The 26,477-nt window shown below is 45.0% G+C and overlaps 3 protein-coding genes across 7 annotated transcripts in view; 1 reads left to right on the plus strand and 2 right to left on the minus strand.

Annotated features, from left to right (window-relative positions):
• Positions 1 to 1,282: 1,282 nt before the first annotated feature.
• Positions 1,283 to 7,022, minus strand: LOC135390581 (leptin receptor gene-related protein-like). The gene is made up of 4 exons (XM_064620321.1): positions 6,934 to 7,022; positions 6,780 to 6,854; positions 5,258 to 5,453; positions 1,283 to 4,219 (listed from the first exon to the last, which is right to left on the minus strand). Exons 2-4 carry the CDS (start codon positions 6,818 to 6,820, stop codon positions 4,106 to 4,108), a joined length of 351 nt encoding a protein of 116 aa, XP_064476391.1. The 5' UTR covers positions 6,821 to 6,854; positions 6,934 to 7,022; the 3' UTR covers positions 1,283 to 4,105.
• A 569-nt stretch (positions 7,023 to 7,591) lies between these two features.
• On the plus strand, positions 7,592 to 16,609 carry LOC135390580 (transitional endoplasmic reticulum ATPase). The gene is made up of 18 exons (XM_064620320.1): positions 7,592 to 7,715; positions 8,439 to 8,544; positions 9,212 to 9,384; positions 11,326 to 11,406; positions 11,635 to 11,827; positions 11,886 to 12,017; positions 12,074 to 12,176; positions 12,227 to 12,360; positions 12,423 to 12,558; positions 12,620 to 12,732; positions 12,779 to 12,943; positions 13,277 to 13,399; positions 13,456 to 13,668; positions 13,739 to 13,823; positions 14,535 to 14,758; positions 15,068 to 15,226; positions 15,280 to 15,434; positions 16,207 to 16,609. The coding sequence occupies exons 1-18, from the start codon at positions 7,696 to 7,698 to the stop codon at positions 16,304 to 16,306; spliced, it is 2,415 nt and encodes an 804-aa protein (XP_064476390.1). The 5' UTR covers positions 7,592 to 7,695; the 3' UTR covers positions 16,307 to 16,609.
• A 5,131-nt stretch (positions 16,610 to 21,740) lies between these two features.
• Positions 21,741 to 26,477, minus strand: part of LOC135390590 (G-protein coupled receptor moody-like) — a 38,516-nt gene continuing 33,779 nt past the window's right edge. For 2 of the 5 annotated variants that reach the window (XM_064620341.1, XM_064620342.1), the window contains 3 exons: positions 22,652 to 22,902; positions 22,230 to 22,424; positions 21,741 to 22,115 (listed from right to left, as the gene is read on the minus strand). In XM_064620341.1, coding sequence (XP_064476411.1) covers positions 21,803 to 22,115; positions 22,230 to 22,424; positions 22,652 to 22,902 — 759 coding nt within the window. In that variant the 3' untranslated portion in view covers positions 21,741 to 21,802. Of the gene's footprint in view, positions 22,130 to 22,229; positions 22,425 to 22,651; positions 22,903 to 23,445; positions 23,897 to 25,558; positions 25,716 to 26,477 lie in introns of those variants that run through there. The other 3 variants (XM_064620340.1, XM_064620338.1, XM_064620339.1) reach the window with 3 other exon arrangements.

The raw sequence follows: 26,477 nt of genomic DNA on the forward strand, positions 1-26,477 counted from the left end.
TTTGTTTTGTAACCGAGCCGAATTTGTGTTTAGCGTTGATTTTCACCGCCCAAAACTTTTACCAGCTAAAAGCTAGCAGCATTTCCATGTTCGTGTCGCCTCTAGCGGCGGCATGCGGGAATAGGCTACCCTAAACCTAAACTATCTTCTTTATCTCTTTCCTTTTAATCTAGACCCCTAATCCCTAGATAGAACTCCTAAATATTCACTTGTGTAGCACTTGTGTGTGTAAGAGTACTGGGGTAGCCAGATCGACTTTGTCAAAACTAACATTTTTTTCTGTATCACATCATCATCACCTAAATCTTCACCTGTGGTGTTTTTCGTTTACCCACCTACCTCGATTCAAAAAAGATTAGACAATACCATTGGCATTCCCAGCATTTTTTCCAATGGGGGGCAAGGTGCTTCCAAGGGGGGAGGGCAAGCATGCACGCCCCCACCAACGTTTATAAATGTTGCCCCGCCACACACACTTTTTTTCTGGAGGCAGACTGCAAACTGTGCGGGTGTTCAGAGATTCCTATTATGACATTTGAGAATGATCATTACGACCTATAAGTAAAGAGCGCACTATTTTCATAAGCGACCTTTGAGCTCCAGGGGGGCCACGCCCCTCCCTGGAGAACCCTAACCCGGTGTCTCGATAGTTCTTGACGAAATTAATCACCGAACTGAACGACAGCGGAATCCGGGTCAGCCGTTCTACATTGTAATGTTTTGCTCACCAGATTCACAGGTGCAAGCAGATCGTACTAAGTCCCCAAACTGGGCAGGAACTCAAACTTGTATAGATAACGGGAGATTAAGGAATACGCTTCGCTTCACTTCTGTTTTTTGAGTCATCTGTAGCTTGCACCAGATCATTAAATGCATTTTTGATGCCTGATGCTTGGAATCAGAGAGCCTCGATACCTTCGATCCTGTTTTCCCAGCATGTGTCAAACAACGCTTAGGGAAGAAACATTCTTTTGCACTGCAAACCATCTTTTCGTTGAAGATGCGAACAATGTGTAGATCCTTTGAACTAAATCGCGGAAGGACACAGCATAGGAGACGAAGATGAGGTTGAACGCTACAAGGCGTGAAGAAAGCACGGGGATTGCACCCTTTCATGTTTGACCAAGCAGTCATGCTCCGTGACAGTTAGGGTCTCCCAAGTACTATTCCCCATGCCGACAAATCCAGCAAAATGGTCTCTAAATTGAGGATTGGAATTAGCGGGGGGCACATGCCTAGAACCAGCCCTGCATTAAAGAGACAGTCCATTTCCAGAAAGAAATAATCCTCAACTTACATTTTATTTGTGACACTCATACAGCACGTTTTCTTGCATTCAGCAGAGTTTTTTTGGGTCTTTTGTTCACCAACTAAATCCTACGGAATTTTTCGTTGCTGATCTCCTGGAGTAGCGCAGCGGACAGAGGTAGGCCTGATTAGTTTCAGTATTCACTAGGCTTCTATTGCCCTCTTTCCTGTAAAACTTGGAATGCAGGCTCGCATCTTTTATGTTTATCCGTGGCCTTTCATAAGGAACTAGAAATTTACTTGCTTTTGGTACTATTTTTCCACGCGATACTCGATCAGAGGCTGTGGACAAATAAAAACAAAACACATCTGTTTGGTCATTAGCACATTTGAAAAACCATGCATTGTTCCATTTAGCTGTCTTGCATGAGCTGAGACAAGCTGAAAGGGTACAAAAAAGTTACCCTCAAGAAAGGTAGCCAAATGTCTGTTCACAATGTGTGGAAGAATTTTACCGCATGTTGGTAGCAGTGATACTGGATGACTAAAAGGGTCTAATAAGCCTCGTATATTGTAATAGCTTTGGCCACTTTCCATTGTTTTGGAACCACTCCCGTAGAAAAAGACGTAGCATACTAAAAAGCATTGGGGATTCTGTCTCCACCTATCGCCTTCTTCCTACCAAACTTAAGTAACAGCTGGAAAGTTCCCTGCACTATGTCTGCAAGAGGTTGTTCAATACTAGTCAAAAGTAGGACAAAGCCCGTGATGCGTTGTAAAAACCCCGAAAAAGTAAGCGTCGATATCTTTGCATATCGCCGCAGTATCACTAGCGGCCGCCCACGTGAAGTCGACAAAGTTTTTTCTCCTCAATGGGGCCAAAATGCACCAGGACATAGCTGCATCCTTGACAAGCTCACACAAATCTGTCTCTTTAGTTTTTTCTGGATAAGTCTTCAAATGGCTCTTCTAATTCGTGACAATGTTCATGCTCCACAGTTTGTTCACCCATTCTCTTCAAGTGGATTTTGCCTCCTCACTTGTTTTAACTTCTTTGCGACGTATAACATACACTTTTCCATTATTTAAGTATAAAGCCTTCAGCTGAAATGAAATAATACATGAACGGATACAGCACACTGAATCATTATAGCTATCCAAGAAATTCTCCAACTGCAAATCTAAGGTACTATCCGGTGTGCTATCATCTTGGGCATGAAATTTAATTGGTATACAAACTGCGTTATCAGGACGAAATTCTGACAGGTTTGCGCTACCGGAATAAGATGAACCAAGTTGTTGAGAGAAGGTTGAAATCTCCAGTCACGATGATCTCTTTGTTAAGAGGGCAACTAAGAAGCACTTGCGCTTCACTTTGCGGGGGGCGATAAACACAAAGGCAAAATAAAAGCTTCGTTTTCTTTTACATCGAAATAAGAGCGGTAGTTGCGCTTTCTTTGCTGTAGAACATTTATGCGACAAAATAGCAAATTCCCACCACACTGCAAACCACCGAACTGCCTTGCTCCAAATAACTCTCTCCCTGCTTTTCCATCTGGCAGTGCTAAAAAAGAAGCACGTGACACTCTCCAGTTGAGGACTGTAGCTACACCCTCCCGTTATTTGGGATCGGTTCCGGAATCAGTGTCATCCTGATTCGTGGAAACTGCCTCTGTCCTTGGCTTGGCCTCAAGGAACATTGCCTCCTGCGCTCTTTCCTCCAACTGTCATTATGTGACGCAACTGCGAGGCTCGCGTGTCCTTGTACGTTTAATTGCCTCATCTACAACTACATTTAACTATTTGGCCCCTTTTTAGACAGTAGTAATGGCTCTTAAGAAACACGAGGGGTGTCCCATTTCCACTGGGCATGTCCATATGTGGGCGTCTGCTATCCAAATCATCCGAAAGTATTTCTAACCTTCATGCCTGGACTAAAAGCGCAGAGTGTCCATTATCTACGATGTCCTTTGGGAACGAGAGAAGTCCTAGAACCCCGCGCTTGATTCACTTATCTGGAAATTTGCTATCCAGTGGATAGAGTGTGGGTACAGGGGTGCCGGACAAGTGTTTTATATAACCCGTTATTATTCCACACTTTTACGCGTAAGTTGACTGGGCTCAAACGGTGAGTGAGCAAAATATAGGTAAGTGAACGTTACTTGCTCGCGATAACTTTTTAAACACTTCACGAAGTACCACGGTTTTTCCAAGAGGAACACGTCCAACGTTGAAAGAGGACATCACCTTGGAGAAACAATATTTAGCATAATGCGTAAATTTAGTGCCACACCTTAGTAGCCCTGCTGTGATTCGAGTCTGATTGCCTTCATTGGTATAGACGGCAGCCCAGGCTTTCCAACCGACATTACATTTATGTATGTACATCACAAACAACTTCTACAGATTGTGGCAGAAACAGCGAGCACAAAAAGGGCCTAGATTCTAAAAAAAATTGCCACAACGCTCGACACTAGAAAATTTTGTCAGTTTAGCAAAACACGAAGCTGCGTTACATTTCACAGTTCAATAGATTTAAGGAAATATCAGTTTCTATGTACACACGAGCATTCCCTGATGCCACAGACACTCGGCATCTAAATAAATTAATCGACTCGTCGAGTATTATTACTCGACAGTTGACCGCGTCACTCTTGGAAAAAAAAAAATTCGACAACAATTTACCATGCTGTTCGATCTTGAGGCCAAATAAATTATACGAAGGAAAATGCTGACAAGCTTCAACCTCCTCTCCTGAACTGTCCCTCGTTAGATTCGAGCATGTCTGCCATCTTTGTGTCCTTCAAATGGGGAGTCAATTTTGAGGTACATTCCAGCATTCTGTTCTTCTTCTGATTCACCACATGTTGTAGTCAACATCATCGCTGTCGAACGCCAGGAAGAAACCCAAAATAGTGATGAAGACCACAATGTTTCCTGCGAGCACCAGACCACAGGCACCCCACTGAATCTGCGATGGACAGAAAAAAAGAAACATGTTGCGAGAACCAAACAATGGCGTTTTGTAAAAGTTCCCTTTGTAACGCTCGTATTGACTATCCTTGCGTTTGCTGACCGAAAGCGATAAGGCTCTACTTCCTGGATGCGGGCCAATAGGAGGACGCGGAGTGCAGGCACTTCCCAAGCCTCTGCTCTCGCCTAAGAGATGGCGCACCGATCTAACCAATGGCTGAACGAGGCTTAGACAGGAGTGTAGCTACCATTATTTTGCCTGCCGCGAGGCTTCTGCCATGGTGGCGCACCAAACTACCCAATGGTTTCGCCGTCCGTTAACCGGCGTACACGTGACTCCCGCTTGGCCTAGTCCCCATGTTGATGGACGGCGAAGCTGTTGGGTAGTTTGGTGCGCCATGGCAGAAGTCTTCCGGCAGGCAAAATAATGGTAGCTACACTCCTGTCTAAGCCTCGTTCAGCCATTGGTTAGATCGGTGCACCATCTCTTAGGCGAGAGCAGAGGCTTGAGAAGTGCCTGCCCTACGCGTCCTCCTATTCTTATCTCTTTTGGTCAGCAAACAGTCCTTCTGTTTTGTAAAACTTGTACCACCAGAAACTTTTGACAACCTCGAAGGCTTTTGCAACACCATCAACATTGAGTCCAGATCGACTGATCCATCAACAGATCCAGATCCAGAAATACAGTGAACCCTCGTTATTATGACCATGGTCGTTCCCGAAAATTTTGGTCCTAATGCGGAATTGGCATATTAATGGGGATGATTTGCAGAGGTTTCACCGCATTGTTCCCCAGGAGTATTGTCGTAAAGCGCGTATGTCAGATTATCGGGGGTCATATTAACGAGGGTTCACTGTACGAATATTGGGTATTCCATTCGTGAATGAAATACTTCGAGTGATTGATATTTGATTCGAATTCGATACCTCGAATATCCGCAGACCCCTAAAAATAAGGGATTGCGTGCCAAACGAAAGATTACGCGATATTTCGCGCAAAACCTGGGGCCTTAAGCATGACTGTAGCTGTGCTTACCACAGGCTCAGCAACGGGTGACCGTGCCAGCACGATGGGCAACCCAAAGGCCGAGATGACGATACCAGTTGTGATGAAGTAGGCTAACTCTTGGGCCGCATTGCTGACACCACCAGTTTCTCTGTAACGCCGCGCTATCAGTGATGGCATGGGTGAGAGCACGTAGAAGAGCAGCACGAAGAACGGGTACCAATTGCTACAGGAGGGGAAAAACATTCAATGTACTAATAATGACGCATTACTAAGGGCATGCCAAATATTTACTTCTTCGTGCCACGCAGAATATCTCAAGAAGTCCTCCTTCAGCCCGCATAATATGTTTCACGTCTATTGTTATTAGGTGGCCGCGAGAATGTGGATTTAAATGTGAAATTACGAGTTTTACGTATGTAAAACCTTGCGCCTCGAAAATTTCCCCAGAAATATTGTCGTAACATTCAAATAAATTTTCCTTTTTGTCGCGAGTATGGAAGCGGTGCTTTAAAGGGACTATCGCATCCGTCGCGGTCGATTCCAAAGCTCCATTTTACTTCTCGTTCATTGCCGATAATCACGCGAAAAATACGACACGAATTTGTCGAGTGTGTCCGTGCAATTTGATGTAATGCGTGGCAACAGCAGACGACGGATGTTAGAGCATTCTGGAATTCCCTCTCTGGAAACGCCACTTGGACAAGACCAATGAGCGGGCGGCAGAGAGACCTTGGTGCACGACTGCCAGGCAGGAGTGGAAGCTGTTCGTCATACATGTTTCTACAGCCAAGAGCGTAGCACGTCAGTCAGTAGTCACCCTAGCAGGCGAAAGCCAGCGTGTTTACCGTGCTCTTTTCACTTAGTATATTGCGGTGTGAACTTGAAGCACTTGACGGCCTCTGAGACAATCACCTGCACTGCACTCTCATTCGTGTGCCCGGCTTATGTCATTCTGTCTTAGCTGCAGAGGGAATGTGAATCTCGAAAACTCGTTTATTTAATAAGCAAGCTGTTTTCGGAAGAGAAACTTGGCCAAGTAGACTGTGAAACCACAACGAATATTACCGCCTCAGTCTCATGCACACCTTTCAGGACGCGACAGTCCCTATAATGTGGTCGAGAATATTAGCGTTGAGAAGAAAAGCGTAACTCCGAGTCACGCCATCTTGGCAAATGTAAGTCCCGAAATAAAGAGCTGATGACGAAGGAACGAATAACCGAGAGACACGGGACACGAAGACAAGCACAAGAGTTCTCAGACACAGTAATGATTTAATAACACACACCTCCTAAATACCTAACAACTCCAGGAGGGGAGAACTCTGAGAACTGTGAAGTGTCTGAGAACTCTTGTGCTTGTCTTCGTGTCTCTCGGTTATTCGTTCCTTCATCATCATGCACCAGTTAGTCTGCGCCCTCTCTCTTTTATTTCCTCAGACGCCCATTATTCCCCACACTGTTGAATTGTACATACAGGGAATTCTCATGCTGCCAGATATCCATCCAGTTTCATAATTTTTTTTTTATTGAATAAAAAAAATATTCCTACCTGGGCTGTGGCAAGGCACATCCAAGCACCAGCAGGGTCATGCCCACTGAACCTGAGAAGGCCAGGGCCACGAGCCTGCAAAAAAACGTTGCAGCAGAGCTACTGTAAGTCTACTACTCATGTTGCGCCAATTCAAACTCGCGCTACTACTTACGCTATAATTCCAACGGGGAATGGAACATGAAAAAGAAAACGGGCAAAGATAAGACATTGCGCACATATATAGTGATGAGAATCTTCCAATAAAGTCTGAAAGAATACATTTCGAACTGGTCAAGATATTTACTTTTTACACTGACCATACTGACAGGGCGCTACCTGCTAAACACGATTCGACACTGTATAACTAATAGCCCGATTAAAACTACAAGTAAATGCTTCTCTACTCTCTAATAGTAACTGTGTGTCTATTAAATTTTGCGAATGCAATCAACTAGTCGCCCAAACCGAAATGTTCACGTTCAATGTCACCAGCACAAATCCTGTCTGCCTGTCACTTCTGTGACAATGCAGACCTATGTTACTATTATATCTGTCCCCGGTGATTGCAGCATCAAACATTGTTAGAAGAATACACTTGACGCTATCTTGTAACTTGGAGACCGAAAGATTACCTTTGATGCCCGCCATGATGATAATCCTGTCCGAACTGCTCCGAACTCCGATTTTGATGTTTTCAGTGTTGTAGAATCTGTTATATAACCTTCTTATTATCTAATTAAAAGAAATGAAAATTTTAAACACGTTTATAAATACTCGTTGTAAACAGATTTTAACTTTATGCATTCGGTTTTTCTTCAGCAAGCTGCGGACTTATTATGTCGTGTCGCTTTGCGTTCGGTTGTCCCTGGAGTGGTGTGTTATATCTCTGTGTGTGAGGTGTCTGTTATAAGTTTGCTCACATTTTTGGTCAAAGATGGCAGCCGGAAAGTCAAAGTAAGCTCATATCATAGTTTGTTCCTTCCGAATATTTGTTGTTGTTCTCGTGCCTAAGCGCATATCGAGAAATCATTAAAATTATCTCAGCATTAGGCTTAAACCCGGCTTCTATTTCTCCTAGTCATCCTGGTCATTTTTTGTATAGGCTTAATAGTTTAAGCGCTCGTAGTTAATATTTTGCTTTGTAACTCATCAAATAAGTCCAGTTGATTTTATCTCGGGACGATGGTTCCCGCCGAGCTTGCGGAGCCCAGCGTGGCTTGCACGACACAAAGCAAGTTGTGTTTTTCTCATTTTAATCAGTTATACCTTGCACGACGTTTTGTCAGCGGTACTGTCTCGCTCGTAACATATCAAGTTTCGATTCTACGTCGTACAGTCCTAGCACTGCTGCGGCACCTCATCCCTACTGCCTGCTTTAGTCGCGAAAAATATCTGTAGTATCGCATACTGTATTCTAGCGCGTGTCAGTTAATACCGCGTGATGGATCTTTACACAGAAGTGGTAATTTGACATTTATACGTAGTTTGCGTCGATTCCATCGTCTCTGTTCCCAAGGACTACAAGCATGACGCGGCAGAATTCACCTTTAATCGCCTAGCGTTAAGAAGCAGGGCAATGACCCTCAAGTTCCGCTGCATTAAATCAAAATCCGGCGTGTTTATGGGGGCTTCTATGTCACCTTTGTGTTTAAGTATGTTGCTGGGTTTCTTGTGCAGCCCAGAAGAACTGGCCACAGCCATCTTGAAAACGAAGCTGAAGCCCAACCGGCTCTTGGTGGAAGAGGCCACGAACGATGACAATTCTGTCGTTTCACTTTCTCAGGTTTGTGATGCCTCAAGATCGAAATGAATCTCTCATTAAGAGGGTATCTGGTAAGCAAGGAGGAAAAGAGATGGAGGCTTCAAAGTAAATCTTCCAGTCACTGTCTGTATCTTTTTCATCATATAGAAGAACATGTCATCGTCAGAACGTAATTTTCTTTTTGAAATATCTACTAGAGCATTTCCAGTAGCGTAGCTTTGTATTGACAATTATTAGGAAGCGTGTGAAAGGCTGACTTGTCTCCGTAACAATTTTGCTAATGTTGCTGCAGCGAGGAAGTTTCATATTTGTTTAAACTACCAACTGAACTATGTAGTGTATTAGTACGCTAATTATAATGTCACAAATAGATGACACTGTTGTTTTGGCTCCTGGTAGGCTCATGACTAATGGGTTTAATTTTGTTGCTACTTTAAAGTCCTCCTTGGGTCCGAGACGGGCTCGCTGTATCGCTAAATGATACATAAATAAAAATAACGCATTTGATCGGTAATTAGTGTCTCGGAACCTGTTGTGCAAAGATGCTTATTATTAGCCGCAACACAGAAAAGGCTGAATGCGTAGAGGGAAAGACCCTTTTAGAATGTAAAACAGGCTCAGGTTGCATCAGGTGCAATTTTGCCGATTCATCCTGCAAAGTCTATATGGCGTTTTGCAACATGCACAGGCGAAAATGGATGAGTTGATGTTATTCCGCGGAGACACTGTGCTGCTGAAGGGGAAGAAGAGGAGGGAGACTGTGTGCATCATGCTCTCCGACAGCACCTGTCCCACAGAAAAGATCCGCATGAACCGTTGCGTGCGCAACAACTTGCGGGTACGGCTCGGCGATGTTGTCAGGTAAATGTCTGCTGTTTGTTTGTTACTCTGCAAACAAAGTAGAGCAATACTAGCCAGGGTGGCTACCAACAAGGGGGAGGGGTTGTCCAATACAACAAGATCAAAGGCAGAAAAATGGGGCAGTATCAAAACGCAGGCACGTTTCCTTTTGTTATGGTCAGGGAAATTGAAGGCACCAGCTTAGTAGACCCCACTACTGTGAAGCAACATAAATACCATGCTGCTACATTTCCTCTACCATACCCTTCTCTAGGCAAAACCTTGGGTATCTCGTTGCTGAATGTGTCTAAAGACTGCAGTATTTATCTTCCCTCACATTGTCAGAATGCCGCATGTTGCCTTCCATTCTCTTACAAACTGTTTGACCGTACAAAAAACTTATGTTCAATAAGCTTTTTCAGCATGAGCCAAGCATGCATGCATTGCATTTTTCTTCAAAACTGTGCTGCCATGTCAACTAATTTTACGTGCGTTATACTAATTGTAACAGGACTTTCATTTGAGAGCAAGTTGTTTGTTCGAAACATATGTTTAACTTGTATACTGACCTGAAATATTGAGAAATCACAGTGCGTAGCATTTTTGCGATAATTTTGTGAAACGAAGTGCGTGCGAGCTTTAATTTTTTGCGTAGAGTAACAGTCTGTTGTGCGTAGAATAGGTGAGAAAAAAATTAGTCTCTTAGATGCAGGGGGGCGTAGTTTCTCTTTTTTGTCTCACAACTGCTGCACCCTGCAATCAGACTGGTGAACATAAAAAATAATGATGGGAGAACCCAAGTGGACAACCATGCCTGAACTGAGATGAAAGAGTTACCCGTATTTGTAGCGGTCATACTTACATAGTGAATATGGTATGTACAACACTGGCCATATATAATAGCAAAAAAACGTGGGAGATTCATCCCAGTTGGTTGTGTTTCACCTCAACAGGTGATGACAGGCAGCAAATAATGGTCAGTTCTTCAGTCGGAGGCGAGTTGACCTCTGTTTGTTGCAGTCTTGGATAGTAACTTGTACTGGTAAAAGAAAGGGAGCTTTCTTCACTAAGTCACAGCAACAAGGTGCTATTCTTTTTGTTCAAAATAGAGTGAAAAAAGCTGCGTACTTCACTCAGCCCCGCAGTAGGCGTAAAAAATGTGAGCGTCTGCCGGCGATCTGCCCATGCCAGGTATGCTTCTGGACGCGTCAACTGCAGACGAACAAGCGGCCGCCCAATCAAAGCACTCTTCCGCAACAAATTTGCGTCACCTGTGGCTTGCCACCTCGCCTACTGCAGCGCTTAAGCACTGAGCATTTTCCGCCAGGAAGCACCTTTTCCCATAGCAGCATTCAACATGCCTTTCGATACATTACTGCACACTGTTTCTTAAGCAGTTGTTGGATTTAGTTGTTAAATTTGCGATATTGTCTATTTTTTCGAGCAACTAATTTCACTAAGCTTTCGCTTTGTGATCTAGCAACAGTGATATCGGAGCAAGACGTTCCGACAGTGCCTGCTTGTTTTTCGCTCCATGGAAGTTGGCCTTTACTCCACTTGTGCCATCATTTTTCTCGCATATGAGTTTTCAGACTTGCTTTAGAATGTTCCTGTTGAAGGGAAGCAATAATGGCTCGAGTGTAGTGAGCATGCAGCGTAATTGCAGTTGGACAGTACTGGCACTAAAATAAAGCTTTGTCAGAATTTCGCTTACTCTGCTGTAGCTGTAGCTGTAACTAGATACATTTTAAGAAAACTGTTATTGTAACTAAATTAATATTCGGCGAATTAATACGGGCTGGCTGTAACTAAGCTACGTTAAGTAACTTACCCACGACTGGTGTATTTGATGTCATTGGCTGTATTTCTATTCGTGCATGCCCGGTGCAGCATTGTGTTAAACATTTGTATTAAACATTTATGGCTCGTTTGAAGATGGACAGTCTAATGCTTGTGTTGCAGCATTCAGCCCTGCCCCGATGTGAAATACGGCAAACGAATCCACGTCCTCCCGATCGACGACACAGTCGAGGGACTCACGGGGTGAGAATGCTTTGTATGTCTTTTAAGGCTTTTTAAGCGGGTTTAAGTGAAATTTACTCGAGTGAAGTTTGCACGGTGCTGTATCGATGTTGAGCATGTTACGAACAATTAATGCACGGTCACATTTGTTGTAGCTAAGACAACAGGTTAAGCTAAGTGTTCCCGGTTAAAAGTATTTCACCTAAATAGTTTGATTTGGGAGAATTGCATTGTTGTTTCTGCGTGCAGGAGTCTGTTTGACGTGTACCTGAAGCCGTACTTCCTGGAAGCGTACCGGCCCATCCACAAGGGAGACCTCTTCCTCGTTCGCGGAGGCATGAGGGCAGTGGAGTTCAAGGTGGTGGAAACTGACCCCTCACCGTACTGCATCGTGGCCCCCGACACTGTGATCCACTGTGATGGGGAACCCATCAAGCGAGAGGTAACGACGTCGGACATGTGGGATATGGGATGTAAGAGCACCGTTGACACCTTGACAGGAAGAGGAAGAGAGTTTGAACGAGGTTGGCTACGACGATATTGGAGGTTGCCGTAAGCAGTTGGCCCAGATCAAGGAGATGGTAGAGCTCCCACTCAGACATCCCAGTCTCTTCAGAGCTATTGGTGTCAAGGTACGACCTCGTAACCTCCTCTTGGCTTCGGAGCTAAAAGTTTAGCCTTTTTTCAGCCACCCAGAGGTATTCTTTTATATGGTCCCCCAGGAACTGGTAAAACGCTGATCGCACGAGCAGTGGCCAACGAGACGGGAGCTTTCTTTTTCCTCATTAACGGTAGGCCGTATATCTTACTCGGTGGTATCTTACTCGGATCCTCTTCTCAGGTCCCGAGATCATGAGCAAGCTTGCAGGAGAGTCGGAAAGCAACCTCCGCAAAGCGTTTGAGGAGGCGGAAAAGAATGCCCCTTCCATCATCTTCATAGACGAGCTGGACGCTATTGCGCCAAAGAGAGAGAAGGTAGGAGAGTAGTTAGTATGCGGAGTAGTCATCCCACAAGTTAGCGATGATTCAATTCCCAGACGCACGGTGAGGTGGAACGCCGGATCGTCTCCCAACTGCTGACCCTCATGGATGGATTGAAACAGAGAGCACACGTCATCGTCATGGCTGCCACAAACCGTCCCAACAGCATCGACTCTGCTCTCAGGCGCTTTGGTTAGTAGCTTAGAGGTTTTTTTTTTTACGTTGGTCCAGGAATTAAAGAAATTGTGTACAGGTCGTTTCGACCGAGAAGTGGACATCGGAATCCCAGATGCTACGGGTCGTCTGGAGATCCTGCGAATCCATACCAAAAATATGAAACTCGCAGACGACGTGGATCTGGAAAAGGTGCGTACCTGTTACCTCCAGTACGTGGCTGACAAAAGCTTTTCAGATTGCTGCAGAGACACACGGCTTTGTGGGTTCCGATCTGGCAGCCCTGTGTTCTGAGGCTGCCCTGCAACAGATTAGAGAGAAGATGGACCTCATTGATCTAGACGACGAGCAGATTGACGCGGAAGTGCTGCACTCGCTCGCTGTGACTATGGACAACTTTAGGGTTAGTAGTTTAGTGGTCAGATTTAGGGTTATACCCGATATTTACCTCAAAACATAGACCCTGCCGCCTCTTAGATGCAAAGACTAAATATTGATACTCTGTGTCTACTGGCGTGTCATGCATATTATGCCGAGTAAACCAAAGATTTATGCCTGATTCAACCAGAATTAGGTTGAATCAGGTTCAGTTCAACCCGATTACACCCGAATTATTGAAGCAAAATCTAACCCGAAAAAGTGTGGTCACATTTCCTAGTATTGGCTGCTACTCTTGGTTGCTTTCTCTGTCTTCCAACGGCTGTACATTGACTAAGAAGCCAAATTACTTCCTCAGTGGGCGATGGGCAAGAGCAGTCCGAGTGCCTTGAGAGAAACCGTCGTGGAAGTTCCCACGGTTACCTGGACTGATATTGGTGGCTTGGAGAACGTCAAGAAAGAGCTGCAGGAAATGATCCAGGTTTGGTGCATTTGAAGTAATTGAGATATACGCAATCTCTGCTGCCTCCTTTACAGTATCCCGTGGAATACCCAGAGAAGTTCCTCAAGTTTGGCATGACCCCTTCGAGGGGCGTGCTCTTCTATGGTCCACCAGGCTGTGGAAAGACGTTGCTGGCCAAGGCCATTGCCAATGAGTGCCAGGCTAACTTCATTTCCATTAAGGGCCCTGAGCTGCTCACCATGTGGTTTGGAGAGTCTGAAGCAAATGTTCGGGATGTCTTTGACAAGGTTTGTCTCCTCTTTTATTCTCCTCATATATGCCTGGTGCTTGAGTGCTTGTTCATTGAACTTGTTATAGGCCAGAGCGGCTGCTCCGTGCGTGTTGTTCTTCGACGAGTTGGACTCAATTGCAAAGGCAAGAGGTGGCAACATTGGAGATGCAGGTTTGTCTCTCATTTAGGCGATGGAGTTGAACTTGTTTGTTAGGTATCCTATAATGACAGTATTGTTTCCTGAGGTGTTCCAACAGCTCTTAAGTGTGGGCCACATGGCACAGAAACTGGCCTGATTCTTTCCAAACTGTAATCAGGACCAAACTTTTTTTGGTACTACAGTGGACTCCCACTAAATGAAACTCGGTTAAACGGAACAATAGGGTAACCTGTGGTTGGTTTCCTATGTACGCAATTATAAAAATGTTCGGATAATTGAAATAATCGGCTTTATGTATTTCGGGTAAAGTGAACAAAGTGGAGTTCTGAGATGCCGCCGAACCTGTAAGATTACCACTCACGTCTGACAACCCGGGCGGAAGTCATAGCCAGTGCAATCCAATCCATCAGTCACTTGTACAGTGTGAGGCGTAGCGTGAGGCTCACGTCCACATGTGTCTTCATGAAGTCTGTCAAGAAACAGCCACATGAAGGGGTTTTGCTTGCGTCAATGTTGCGGATAATTGTGAGAGCAAATCAAAAATAGAAACCTTGAAATTTGATATGCCAAAGTCAACGCTGACGTCATAGCAGGCTGCACATTGAATGATGTGGATGATGCGCAGAAAAAAGTTGGGTCCCGATATTGGTTTGGGGAAAATGGTTCAAGTTTTTGGTGTGGCCATAGAACGGGGCTGTAACCCACACCCCTGTTGTTTTCAGGAGGAGCTGCAGACAGAGTTATCAACCAGATCCTGACTGAAATGGATGGCATGAGTAGCAAAAAGAACGTATTCATCATCGGGGCCACGAACCGTCCAGACATCATCGACCCAGCCATCTTGCGTCCAGGGCGTCTGGACCAGCTCATCTATATTCCCCTGCCAGATGAGAAGTCACGCGTGTCCATACTCAAGGCCAACTTGCGAAAATCTCCCCTGGCTCCAGTGAGTATTGCACTCATATAGTCCTTAGTAACCCAGGGCAATGTCTGTGGCGAGTATCGTATACTTACCGTAAGAAATCTCCTAAACTGTTCAGTACTTGAGCGTGTAAGCTATTCCCCCTTGTAGCTTACCTTGTAGACAGTGCACAAGAGCACTTTCTGCCAAAGTTGAGGGGACAGCAGAGGAATCCTGATCCTGAAGGGTTAACCCTGTGTTGCTCTTCTCTACTGGATTTCCAACATTCATTTAGGGAAGAAATGTCTGCACTTGACTGGACAGAGTAGAATGTACATTAGAGGTTTTTTGCAGGATGTGGATCTCAACTTCATTGCCAGCATTAGTCCAGGATTCAGCGGAGCTGACTTGACGGAAATCTGCCAACGTGCCTGCAAGTTAGCCATTCGGGAGTCCATTGAACTTGAGATCCGACGAGAGAAAGAAAACGTCCAGAATCCTGATGCCAAGATGGTGAGTGTGTACACTGCTTGTCTGCTTGTCAGTCTTACTTAACTCTCTCTCAGGACGTGGACAATGACCCGGTGCCAGAGATTCGGAAGGACCACTTTGAGGAGGCCATGAAATTTGCCAGGCGGTCTGTGAGTGAAAATGACATCCGCAAGTACGAGATGTTTGCTCAGACATTGCAGCAGAGCAGAGGCTTTGGAACTAACTTCAGGTAAGACTCTTTACTCTAATTAACGATAACGTTTGATTTTCTTTCTTTTTTTCCACCATTACACATCGTTTAGCGCAGTAATATTTATTTCCCCGTAGTATTTTTTCGCTGGCACAGATACGCTACTGTTGAATGTAGTCCAGACACCGCGTAAGAAAACCTCGCATAAATGCGTACCAGAGCTTGGTATTGATTGAAATATCTGCAAACTGGCTTATTGGATGGTGCGCGAGGGCTGATGGCTCAAGCAGCACCAGAAGGGACTACGAGAGTAACATACTTTATTGCTGACAACACCACTTCTCGATACAAAAACCCCCTCCACTGATCCACCCACACACTCATCCCTGTGCGCACAGCGAGATGAGAGATGAACATACAGAATATTTGAACGTTTAATAATGCGTTTACATACGGGGTGTCATGAGCAGTGAGGCCGCCTCACGAGATTTGACGTAGCTCGAAAAGCTGATAGCTTCAAAACTATTCGCGTATGTTGCTTAGATAGATGCCGGTAACTGCGAGAACTTTTACGATCGGCACGCAAATGTGCGATTCCACTCGAGAATGTTTAGAGCAGGCAGCGTAGTGTCACATCTGATGCTCCCAAGACCAGCGATGGAGTAGTGTCCCCCCTTTAGGTGTCTCATGGTCTCTATTGGTTTCTGTTTACCATTGTTACCATGTTTACCATAGCCCATGCAGTTACTTGCGATGTGCCAGACCCTAAACAATAGACACGGACGCTATACATTTGCAACTATTTGTTCAGATTCCCAAGCTCTCAACCTGCGGGACCCGGAGGCAACAGCCAGGGCAACAACCCCAACCCATCTAATTTCCAGGACGATGACGACGACCTCTACAGTTAATTCCTTCTCACATCCCAAACTTTATTTTTTTGCCCTTTTTTTCTCATTCCGTTTCCCAGTTGGCCGTCACGACAAGCCAGCACGTCGCACACAGACAGTAATCGAATGTGGAAGCAAAATTGTGTGGGTGGAAGGGGTTTCTCCAAGCCACATGCTGGTTTCCAGTTGAAGAAAGTGTACATATGCGTTGAGGGAAGTCTCTCTTTTTTTTTTTTTTTCTGGCTCCTTCGTTCTCCTTTGTATTTAAATGAGAAGTGTGGAAAATGCACGTGCGTGTAACCAATAAAATATTTCCACTTCGTTTATGGCTGCATTTCGTGGTGACCTAAATGATGCGGACCATTGTTTGTGTTCCTAGTGGTAAGATGCACCAACAAGCTTGCACTCGATATTGTGGTTACGAGGTGGATATCTCTGCCATGATCTGGTTGTAACAGTCATTATAAAATGTCTGTCGTTGTGTAGCGTATGCGTAACATGGTCCGATTCAGCATGTATCCTGATAGTGGCCCTACAAGATCCGCGTATATGCACCTTCGCTACAGCTGTGGTCACTACTGTGTGCCAGAGACCCATTTTGGCTTGCGTGGGTGCCATTGTAGGAACGATGATTTGGATACCGTAATTTTTTAGGAACTGTCGCGTTGGTGGGGGTAGCACGTGAAATATCTGTGCTAAAGCGATACCTGTTAAAGCTATTACATCTGAGGAGCACTTGTGCTCATTCAGTCCGCCTTTTCAGAAAGAGCTCGCGCGGCGAACTGGCGAAATAGAATGGTTGTCAATCATGGCGTGAACTAAAACCGTGTACGTGCTGGAGCGTCCGAGATGCAACATCGTACCTAGGGGGTACTTATCTGTCATAGGCAGGAACAACGTTCTGTGTTCTGTGCACGAGCAAATACTGGACTTGTTCTGCTGTGGGCTCAGTCGTTTGCACGGAAACTGCTGAACGAACGTGCTACTCCCATCTTTATCGTGCCACTCATCTTTATCGTCAACATCAACGCACAAACATCCAACGCATTAAATCCCAGTCTCAACCTAACAATATTGATGTATAGCCGTTTATGTATTCAGCCACATCTCTGCTTTGTACTGATTCCAACTTATATTCACTCAGCACTGATCTTCCAGCATTTCTCGCAGCATGTTGTCTATTAAATACTACGGTGCCACACCACCTTAGGTAGCTAAATTAACAGCGCAGTTTTACCTAGTACCTGAAAAGAATAAAGCTTGGAATTCTCTGCGATCATGGTCTGCGCTTTGTTGGTGATACGCAAAACCCGGATATTATATATATACAGGGGGTTTCTTTTTTTCTTCGAGACAGATTTTTCATAAAAAAACTATAAGGGCTAGAGACATATACTGTTTTCACTTCTATCATCTCTGAACCGGTTCGTGGCCCAGTGTTGCTCAACCGCCAAATGACTAATTACCTAAAAATCGTTAATTAACTTTTTAATTATAAAAGCTACGAAATTGTTCCAATGAGAACATCTGTTCCTTTCGGTGGCCTGATATCGTAGCCGTTTTCAGAACAAAAATCCGTTCGGTAGATCGTCCGCAAAGAATTCGTGAAGGAACACCTTTTTTTTTTCTCTCTCTCTTCGTTTTGTTCATTGCGCATATTCTTTCATTCTTCATCGTCTTTCCTTCACCCCCAATGTGAGAGGGTGAAAGAGCACACTGTCGCCTCTTGCGTCCTGGACAAAGATTAAAAGAAAACAGAAAATGTAACTCAAGATAAGGGCAGTCTCCGAAGATGCACAATGAACAAAGTGAAGAAAAAAAAATGGTGTTCCTATACGATATCAGGCCACCGAAAGGAACAGACGTTCTCATTGGAACAATTTCTGAGTTTTTATAATTAAAAAGTTAATTAACGATTTTTAGGTCATTAGTCATTTGGCGGTTGAGCAACATAGGGCCAAGAACGTCCGCCGGCCCAGAGATGATAGAAGTGAAAACAGCATGTCTCTAGCCCTTATAGCTTTTTATGAAAAAAATCTGTATATATATACAGGGTATTTTGTTTATTGCGCATCTTCGGAGACGCGTCTTTCCTTCACCCCCAATGTGAGAGGGTGAAGGAGCGTAGTGCCGCCTTATGCATCGAAGATGAGCTTTAATTTACGGAAACAAAACAAAGGTATCGGGTGACTATATCGGAACTGCCCTTATCTTGGGTTGTATTTTCTGTTTTCTTTTAATCTGTTTCAGGGATGCAAGAGGCAATAGTGTGCTCTTTCGCCCTCTCATATTGCGGGTGAAGGAAAGACGCGCCTCTAGAGATGCGCAATGAACAAAATAAAGAAAAAAAAAGTGTTCCTTTACGAATTTTTTGCGGACGATCTATCGAACGGATCTTTGTTCTGAAAACAGCTCCAGTATCAGGTGATCAAAGAGGTCAGATGTTCTCATTGGGACAACTTCGTAGCTTTTATAATTGAAAAGTTAATTAAGACATTGCCTTAGGAGTTTGCTAATGCCCTCCTATACGGAGTGCTCTTCAGCATATGCAATATTGCAATGGATTTCATGTCGGGAAAAAGTGATATGTTCGGATTTAGCTGGGGCATGCACCCTGTATATGGAGAACAAAATTACCGTAATTTACCAGAGTTAATTATATCATTTCATACTGGGCTAGTTATCATTGATGATAATGTACATTTGGCAAGACTTTGGCATTATGAAAAATGATTGGCCTTCGTCCTGGCGAAGTATGGAGCTTTGAAGAATCGTGTGAGTACCACAGCACTCAGGAAAAATATCGTCCGTATATTGTGTGTGTGTCATTGGTATTCGAGTACTAATTAGTACGGAACATATCTTGGCGGATCCAGGCCCTCAATTTGGAGGTCGAAGCGCCTAGTGGCAGAGAGGGAAACCCAATGTATAAACTCACACTGGATCCGCCACTGACTGCATTGCACTTTCCACGTGGATGCACACCTGAGTTATGTAGTTCCTATTTCGGCGGCTATCCAGCGCTGCTTTCGTTTCGTTTCGCGCGGCCTCGGAGGAAATGCATACGTGGAACAACACTGCAAACATTCCATTCGTTATTCGTTCACCCGAACACGCAGGAATATATTCATTTTGATATCTAGCACGACCTGCGGTTGATGTTCTCCATCCCGCCGACATGAAGTCAAACGAAAGCCAAGTGCAGGCTGGTTACGCCCGCTAGTGCCTCGCCGTGGCGCTAGTGGTACTCTGAAAGCTCAAGTGCGTCATCCACCCCTGTGCTTTTTTTCCCGTGCCAGTGTTGTTTCAAGTTTAGACACACGTTGGCAAATGATAGATAAAATAATGACCCCACGTGCTTGCGATTCTGGATAAACCGCTGCTCTTCGCAGGGTAATATACAGGGTGTGTGCAGAAAAACATGACCCGCATTTAGGCACATAGCTTGTTGCCTACCTAACTAACGAACTTCCGGTGGTGCACGATGGCGCATTTATGCGTGCGAAATCTGTAGAAAAATTGTGGAAGCCATACCCAGCTTAAAAAATAAACGGAACAACGAAAACGTCGGCTTCCGTGCATCAGAATAGGGCAACATGGTGGACAACAGGGTGTATGTGAAAGGGTAACATGGTGCACGTAGGAGAGTTGTGTTCAAGTACCGCTAGGGGAGCTATCGGTGCATAAATCGAAACGATGTCCCACATGGATGCTCATCGGCAGTACCCCTAGCGGTGCCTGCACATAACTCTCATGAGACGGAAATGCACTACAATGCACTGTCATGGCTGCCCTATTCTAATGCATGGAAGCCCATGTTTGCGCGCTCTGTTTATTTTTTTACACTAAGTATGGCTTCCAGGATTTTTTTGTAGCTTTCGCACGCATAAATACGCCGTCGTGCGCCACCGGAAGTTCCTCGGCTAAGTAGACAACGAGTTACATGTAGAAATGCGGGTCATGTTTTTCTGCACACACCCTGTATAGTGCAACTCGTTCGGTTCGGAATCTCTAAATTCGTCAAAGTCACGCGTATTTGAATGGTTGTAAACGCCCGGTAATTGGAACGTGTGAACGCGCTGTTTATTTTGCGAGATTACCCGACCATTTTGTCGGACACGTGGTAAAAGGTGAAGTGAAGGTATTTTCTCCAATCGGATTCGCCCGCAGTAGTTGCACCTATTTGTGAAGGACGACTCGGTTGATCGTTATAACCGGGAGCATTTTATCCACTGAATTATGAGGATAAAAGGTAATTATTTTGAGAGCGACGTGGGTGGTCTTCTTCACGCGTTCGTGTCGCTCCGGTGGTCTTCTCTCTCTAATAAGGACAACCACTTTGTTGTGTTCCAACAATAAAACCTTTATCTTTTTATGGACCTGGAAGATGTTTGTCCACCGTCCATCCTTATGAAATGGTGCCATTTTCTCTTACCCTTAGGAGAGTCCTACCATAGGCTGAGCACCATCAACTCTCTCTATGCGGCCACAGTTGATTCGGGGTGAAAACAATTCAAGAAGAAAACACAATGATGCTTCACTGCGTGCGTGCAATCCGCTGGGCTGTTGACGTATTCTGACGTGACAGAAATCTTTTTTTCTTGCAAGCTCCATGTTGACAGAGAGGCCGGTTCTCCGTTCGCGGATGGTGGTGAAAGAGCTCGCCGGCCTCACAGAGGTGGGCAGGAATGTGCGTCCTGGGCCGACTTCTAAGGGAAACTCTAAAGGCTCAACTTGACCGGATAGCACGCTCTGCTCCAACCATTGCTATCAATGATAGGGTTATCGCTTCTGATTCCAAGAGACAGGGAGGTCTCTTGGAATCAGAAGCGATAAGCCTATCATTCGTGGCAATGATTGGTGCAGAGCGTGCTGTCCGGTCAAGTTGAGTTTTTTATAGATTGCGACGCAGCGTCCGTACGCAATGTTATCACTTGTGGTTTTGACGAAACCCGTTGTCTTGTCAGCACGACTTGAACGATGCACATTGTTTCATGAGCTTCGTATGCCTTCGGTTTCTATTTGTACAATGGTGAAGAAACTCGTCTCCTGCATACACAGGCCCTCCCCAAAGCTGGACCGAAAGGCCTCGTCTGCAAACATTTCCCGGAGTGGATCTTTGTTTGAAGGACGAGCTCACAAACTGTTGGTCCATATCGCTAAGGACAATTTCTCTCTAAAAGCGTCATCCACAGAATACAACCGACATCTTATTTAGATCGTTTGTATCGTCATTCCTTCGCTCATTTATCCTCAACAGACATATTTGCTCCATACATTTCATCTTCACATCCGACTGATCCGCAATCATTATTCGTATTTTATCCGCCGATATGATGCGGATATCCATCTGCAGACGACACAGGAACTCTCAGGTCGATACTTGTTCCATATATCGACCCCCGATAACGATAAAAAGGGCCAGTCCTGTGGACGCCTCAGAGCAACTCTCGAATGAAAAAGGGAACTCTTTTATTTACGAAGAACGTCACATTCGTGGACACAGTTGCCGTCCGTTTAACTGCTGTCTGAATCTCTCACGTGACCTGTGCCGGTGATGAGCGCCACATATGCCTGCCGGTACTCCCTGCTCATAACCACGTAGATAAGGGGATTAGCCCAGGCAGACGCGTAGAAGGTGAGATAGGTAAGCAACCGTAGCCAAGGGTACTCGACCGCGACGTCTAAGCCCGTTACCACCAAGATGGGAACGTAGCACACGAGGAAGGCTCCGAAGATGGCCACGATGACGAGCAAAAGTTGTTTCTCGCGATCCGGTCTTGGGGCGGTTGACATCTTACGGGGTGACAGCTGCACGAGCGATGGGGCCCTGAAACAGTCGAGCTGGATAAAATTTATCTACTGTTACAGACAACAATATATCGTTTCATTTTTTTTTTTCAAATGGGAACTCAGTGCAAATGCAAAACCGGTATCTGCGTACCTGTTGACGTTGACAAAGGTCTTGTCTTGTGTAGCTATGGACTCTAGCTTCATTGCAGACACGGAATGCAACGTGAGCCGTCTTTGCGAACGCCTCAAAGCCAGGAAGAGGGAAGGATAACATCGGAGGAAAGTCACGATGGGTATGCAGGCAGAGGACAGGTACAGGAATGCTTTATACAGGGAGTCGCTTCCTCTGCGTACCAACATACACGAGACAAACATTTTCTATATACCGTTTCTCGTTCCACTAGTCCAGACCGTTATGCTAATCAACTTGTTTGTTCCCGCGCACTCGAGTGACCCCGAGTCAACCGTTGTTCAATTTATGTCCAACTACAGCATGGTACGTGCATCTTCCGGCATATATTTGAAAGCGTTGTCTCATCCTCGGATTGCAGCAGTGTGCAGAGAAGAACTTACCTCGATATAGTGCAACTAGCTTCTCGGCTGTCGTAGCCAAAACTTCCCGAGGTCCTAATAGTGGGCGGCAGCAAAAGGACTGCTGGAGCTATCCAACTGGTAGCCACCATAAGAAGACAGCTGCCTCCGCTGGTGCAGTACCAGGAAGGATGGAACACGCTCATGTAGCGGTTTATTGTGATCAGCTGGATGCTAAACAAGGAAGCTCCAACAGTCAGGTGACGCAGCAAGGCCACTGCCGTGCACAGACTCTGCGATTAGTTGAATTTTGTTAGTCCTCTCGTTCCCCTTTAGTTTAGTTTCCTCTACATACCGCTGATTTTGCTATGTTCTTTTGTGTCTTAGTTATTTTTTTAACAGTGTATATTTGTCTATAGACGTCTGGTCAGGAATAGGGCTCGGAGCCCGGGACTTGGGGTTATAAATTTAGTGTTGTTTTTTTTTTTTTTTTTTACAACAAATATACGGTGGTACGAGTGAAACGACGGTGCCCAACCGACTTTTTGTTGCAAGCATCCCTTCCCCGAAAAATATCATTTGCAATCTGAAACCGTCGTCCAACCTTGTCGTCCACTCCATATTACGACGACGTTAGTTACTGACTCATGTGACTATATACGCAAGCCATAGCGGAGAACAGCCCTCAAGTAGCATAAAACTGCACGAGGAAAACGAAGCCAATACAGTACATAGAGCAAAAGGCTAATACCGTGGCGCCAAATATTAGAAAGAGACACATCGTTTATCGGCACGCAGTCAGCAATTAATGGCCAATACTGTGACTCCATACTAACCGTGCTGTAAGGCCAATAGCGATGATAAAAAACGGCTGCATCCAATGGCCCTGTCGCACAACTGAACACACAATCAGCCAACGCCAAATTGAGTACAAAAGTTGTGGTCGCTCTTCGACAAAGTCTCGGATTTCTTGTCAGTGCTGTTAGGGTTAGCAAGTTGGCCACTGTGCCCAGAACGGAGAACACGGACACCACGACGAACATTACGTTCGATGCCGTCTCGGGAAATCGGATGTCATCTCTCGCCGTGGTCACATCCCAGTACAGCGTCCAATTTTGTACTACTGTAACGTTGATCGTCTCTTTCATGTCCGCCGCCATAAGAGCAGTCCTGATCCACGCTCAGCTCCACGTTGACAACGTAACGTTCATTGCGAGGAACCTTGGCTCCGCTAAAGCATGCACCTAAACATCTGAACTGCAAACGATCTTTTGTCGTCTGTTAACCTCCGAGACACATCCACACAGGATGTGCTTCCGGCTCGGGACTTCCGGTTTTCGTCCTGTGTTGCGCGAATAAAGCTTACGCGACCAGATAAGTATCTGATGTCACGTTGTTTAGACTGTTATTTTCTAAAAGGACCTCGCGGTCATGATGGTCGGAGGAGCCACCTCTAAGGAAATGAGAATGTCCTCGTGCGGATCGACTCTTTCTATTTTTGAACCAGCGTCAAAGTCCTGCACTAGATCCCTCGGAATTGCTCATTTGGAGGAGGGGAACGAGGGTGAAATCCTCCTTCCACACGCCCATGGAACCGACCCCGAAACATTTTCCTGTGGACGCCTCACTGCTATATAGCCGGCTCAACACTATGCTGGGCATTCGATCGTCGAGAAGGTACTGGGGTCCATCAGAATATATGTACAGATTCCGAGTGTTCAGTTCTTTTCATCTATCCAGTCTTGGAAAACGCCTTTTTCTTTAAGGACCATTACTTTTTGGCAAAGAAAAATAGTGAAAAGAAAGAGGATATTTATTTTGGGGCCACGGGTCCTCGTAAACACGAAAAGAAAGTCTCGTTGTGATCATCATTCATAATCAGCATGATACACACGCTCCGAAACGAGACCATGAATAACGCATTTCTCGTGTGTCCAGAGGAAAAAATCACCCTAATAAAAATGACTGTACAAACATAAAAGGTCCCCCTCCTCAGCTAACGCCCCGCAATATATATATACATATATAAAAAGAAGGGCCAATTAGTAGAACATTCCCTTCGGCGTAGCTGTCGGATGATTGGCAGATAAAAGAAGAAAAAAAAAACGTATTTTGCCGTTGTTATTATTATTACGGTCGTTTGTAGTACGATAACGCAGTTTGATGGTGTTGGTTTCAATCAGCATGCAGGGGGACGTTCTGGGACGAGGGAGGTTCTCTGTGTGTGGTCTCCTATCACTTTCCACGCGTCACTGATTGCGAAACAAAAGAGCTGGAAGAAAGAAAAGTCAGTTTATCCTCGATTGATATGTTGAGAAAGAAGCGCAAGATAATTGCCACAAAACAATGAATATCCTTGGGTTATTTTACGTTGTCTCGCTCAGTTGTTAGTTTTATTAGTCCTACTGTGACTATGCACAGTTTTGTTCACAATGTCGTTGTCGATGGTACAGAGAGACTGCCTTTTGAGGAAGGTGGCAAAAACGGACACAACAACGTTCTCAAACACAGTCCACGCCACTTTGCAACTGGTATATTTAGCGCAGGGGTGAAGGAAAGATAAGGGGTGCAATCATAAACATGGCAGCGCAAAAGAAGCATGGTCTGAACCTGCTATACACATAAGCGTTAGAAGAAACGGAAATACGCGTACCAATTAATTCGCCAAGAAATTACCTTTCTGTTCGACTTTTCTTGGATTGGTACAAACGAAGATCGAAAAATGCCCGGTGTCCTTAGGACATACTCGAATAACATACATTAACCATTTAATAACGAGAAAAGATATTTCGAGCTGCTTTTTCTGCGCCCTCTTGACTCAGGCCCGTAGTTTTCCCTATCAAAATGATCCTTTTCACCGTCAAGTCCAACTAAAAGCGGACGAACATCTTTAATACGAACATTTCTGCGTTTTCCGATCACAAGTGTCTCCCCCAGTTGAAGATATACCTGCGTCCTTCGTTTCTTCAAAGGTTCCGCGAAAAGAATGCCGGTTTTAGAAGTTGCCGAAATGGTGGCCGGCATAAAACTCGATCCCATCGACATCGAGTGGCGGCTTCCTTATGGCGACTGGCGATACCAATGCTCTAAACCAGAGCGCTCCGAGCTGAAAGAAAAAAGAAACAACTGGCAAAGCTGTTGTCAGAACCGTTTTGACCAGTCCAGAGCCGTATATTAAAAGGGAGTCTGGCCATTGGGAGGAGTCACAAAAAGAGGCTCCACTGGTCAATTACAGTTTCGCTCCACTGATTGGTTTGCTTTTTACCAAGGGGGTCGCCATGACACCATACTGCCACCCAAAATGGCGACGAAAACAAACACAGTGAAGCGGGGATTTCGTGACAAAAAATTTTCACAGACTAACCTGATTTTACGCTGCAAATGTACATCCTAATATAAATTTCTCGGAAATCAGTTTCAACTTATGCTCATCCATCAATATCTAACTGAAAAATACTACGTTTTGTCGCCGGTGTTAGGCCTAGTGAACACGGCGATCACAACGAAATCATAACAAAACGACGCTGTGCTGTACAATCTTATTTTTAACAGCTGGATTTCATGGATATAAACATTCTTGCCTCTTATATTCCAACTATTCATGTAGATTTCTTTAAAAATCATACCGACAACAGAATGTGTCCCACCAGGTGGTTCTGCCGGCAGCGGTACAACGACGGAAGCAGACGACAATTCCCGACGTGCCTTACGCTCCCTAGGTGGCGCTTATCAAATTTGCACCAACAATCCACTACTTTTGCAGATTGCGAGAGGTATCCATTTCAATCCCATCCAATCCACTTGCCACCCAAAATGGCACTGCCCATGTTGGATAGGGGGGCAAATAGTGAGGATAGGCTGATTGATA

The sequence above is a fragment of the Ornithodoros turicata genome, chromosome 4 (assembly GCF_037126465.1).
Source record: "Ornithodoros turicata isolate Travis chromosome 4, ASM3712646v1, whole genome shotgun sequence".
NCBI lineage: Eukaryota > Metazoa > Arthropoda > Arachnida > Ixodida > Argasidae > Ornithodoros > Ornithodoros turicata.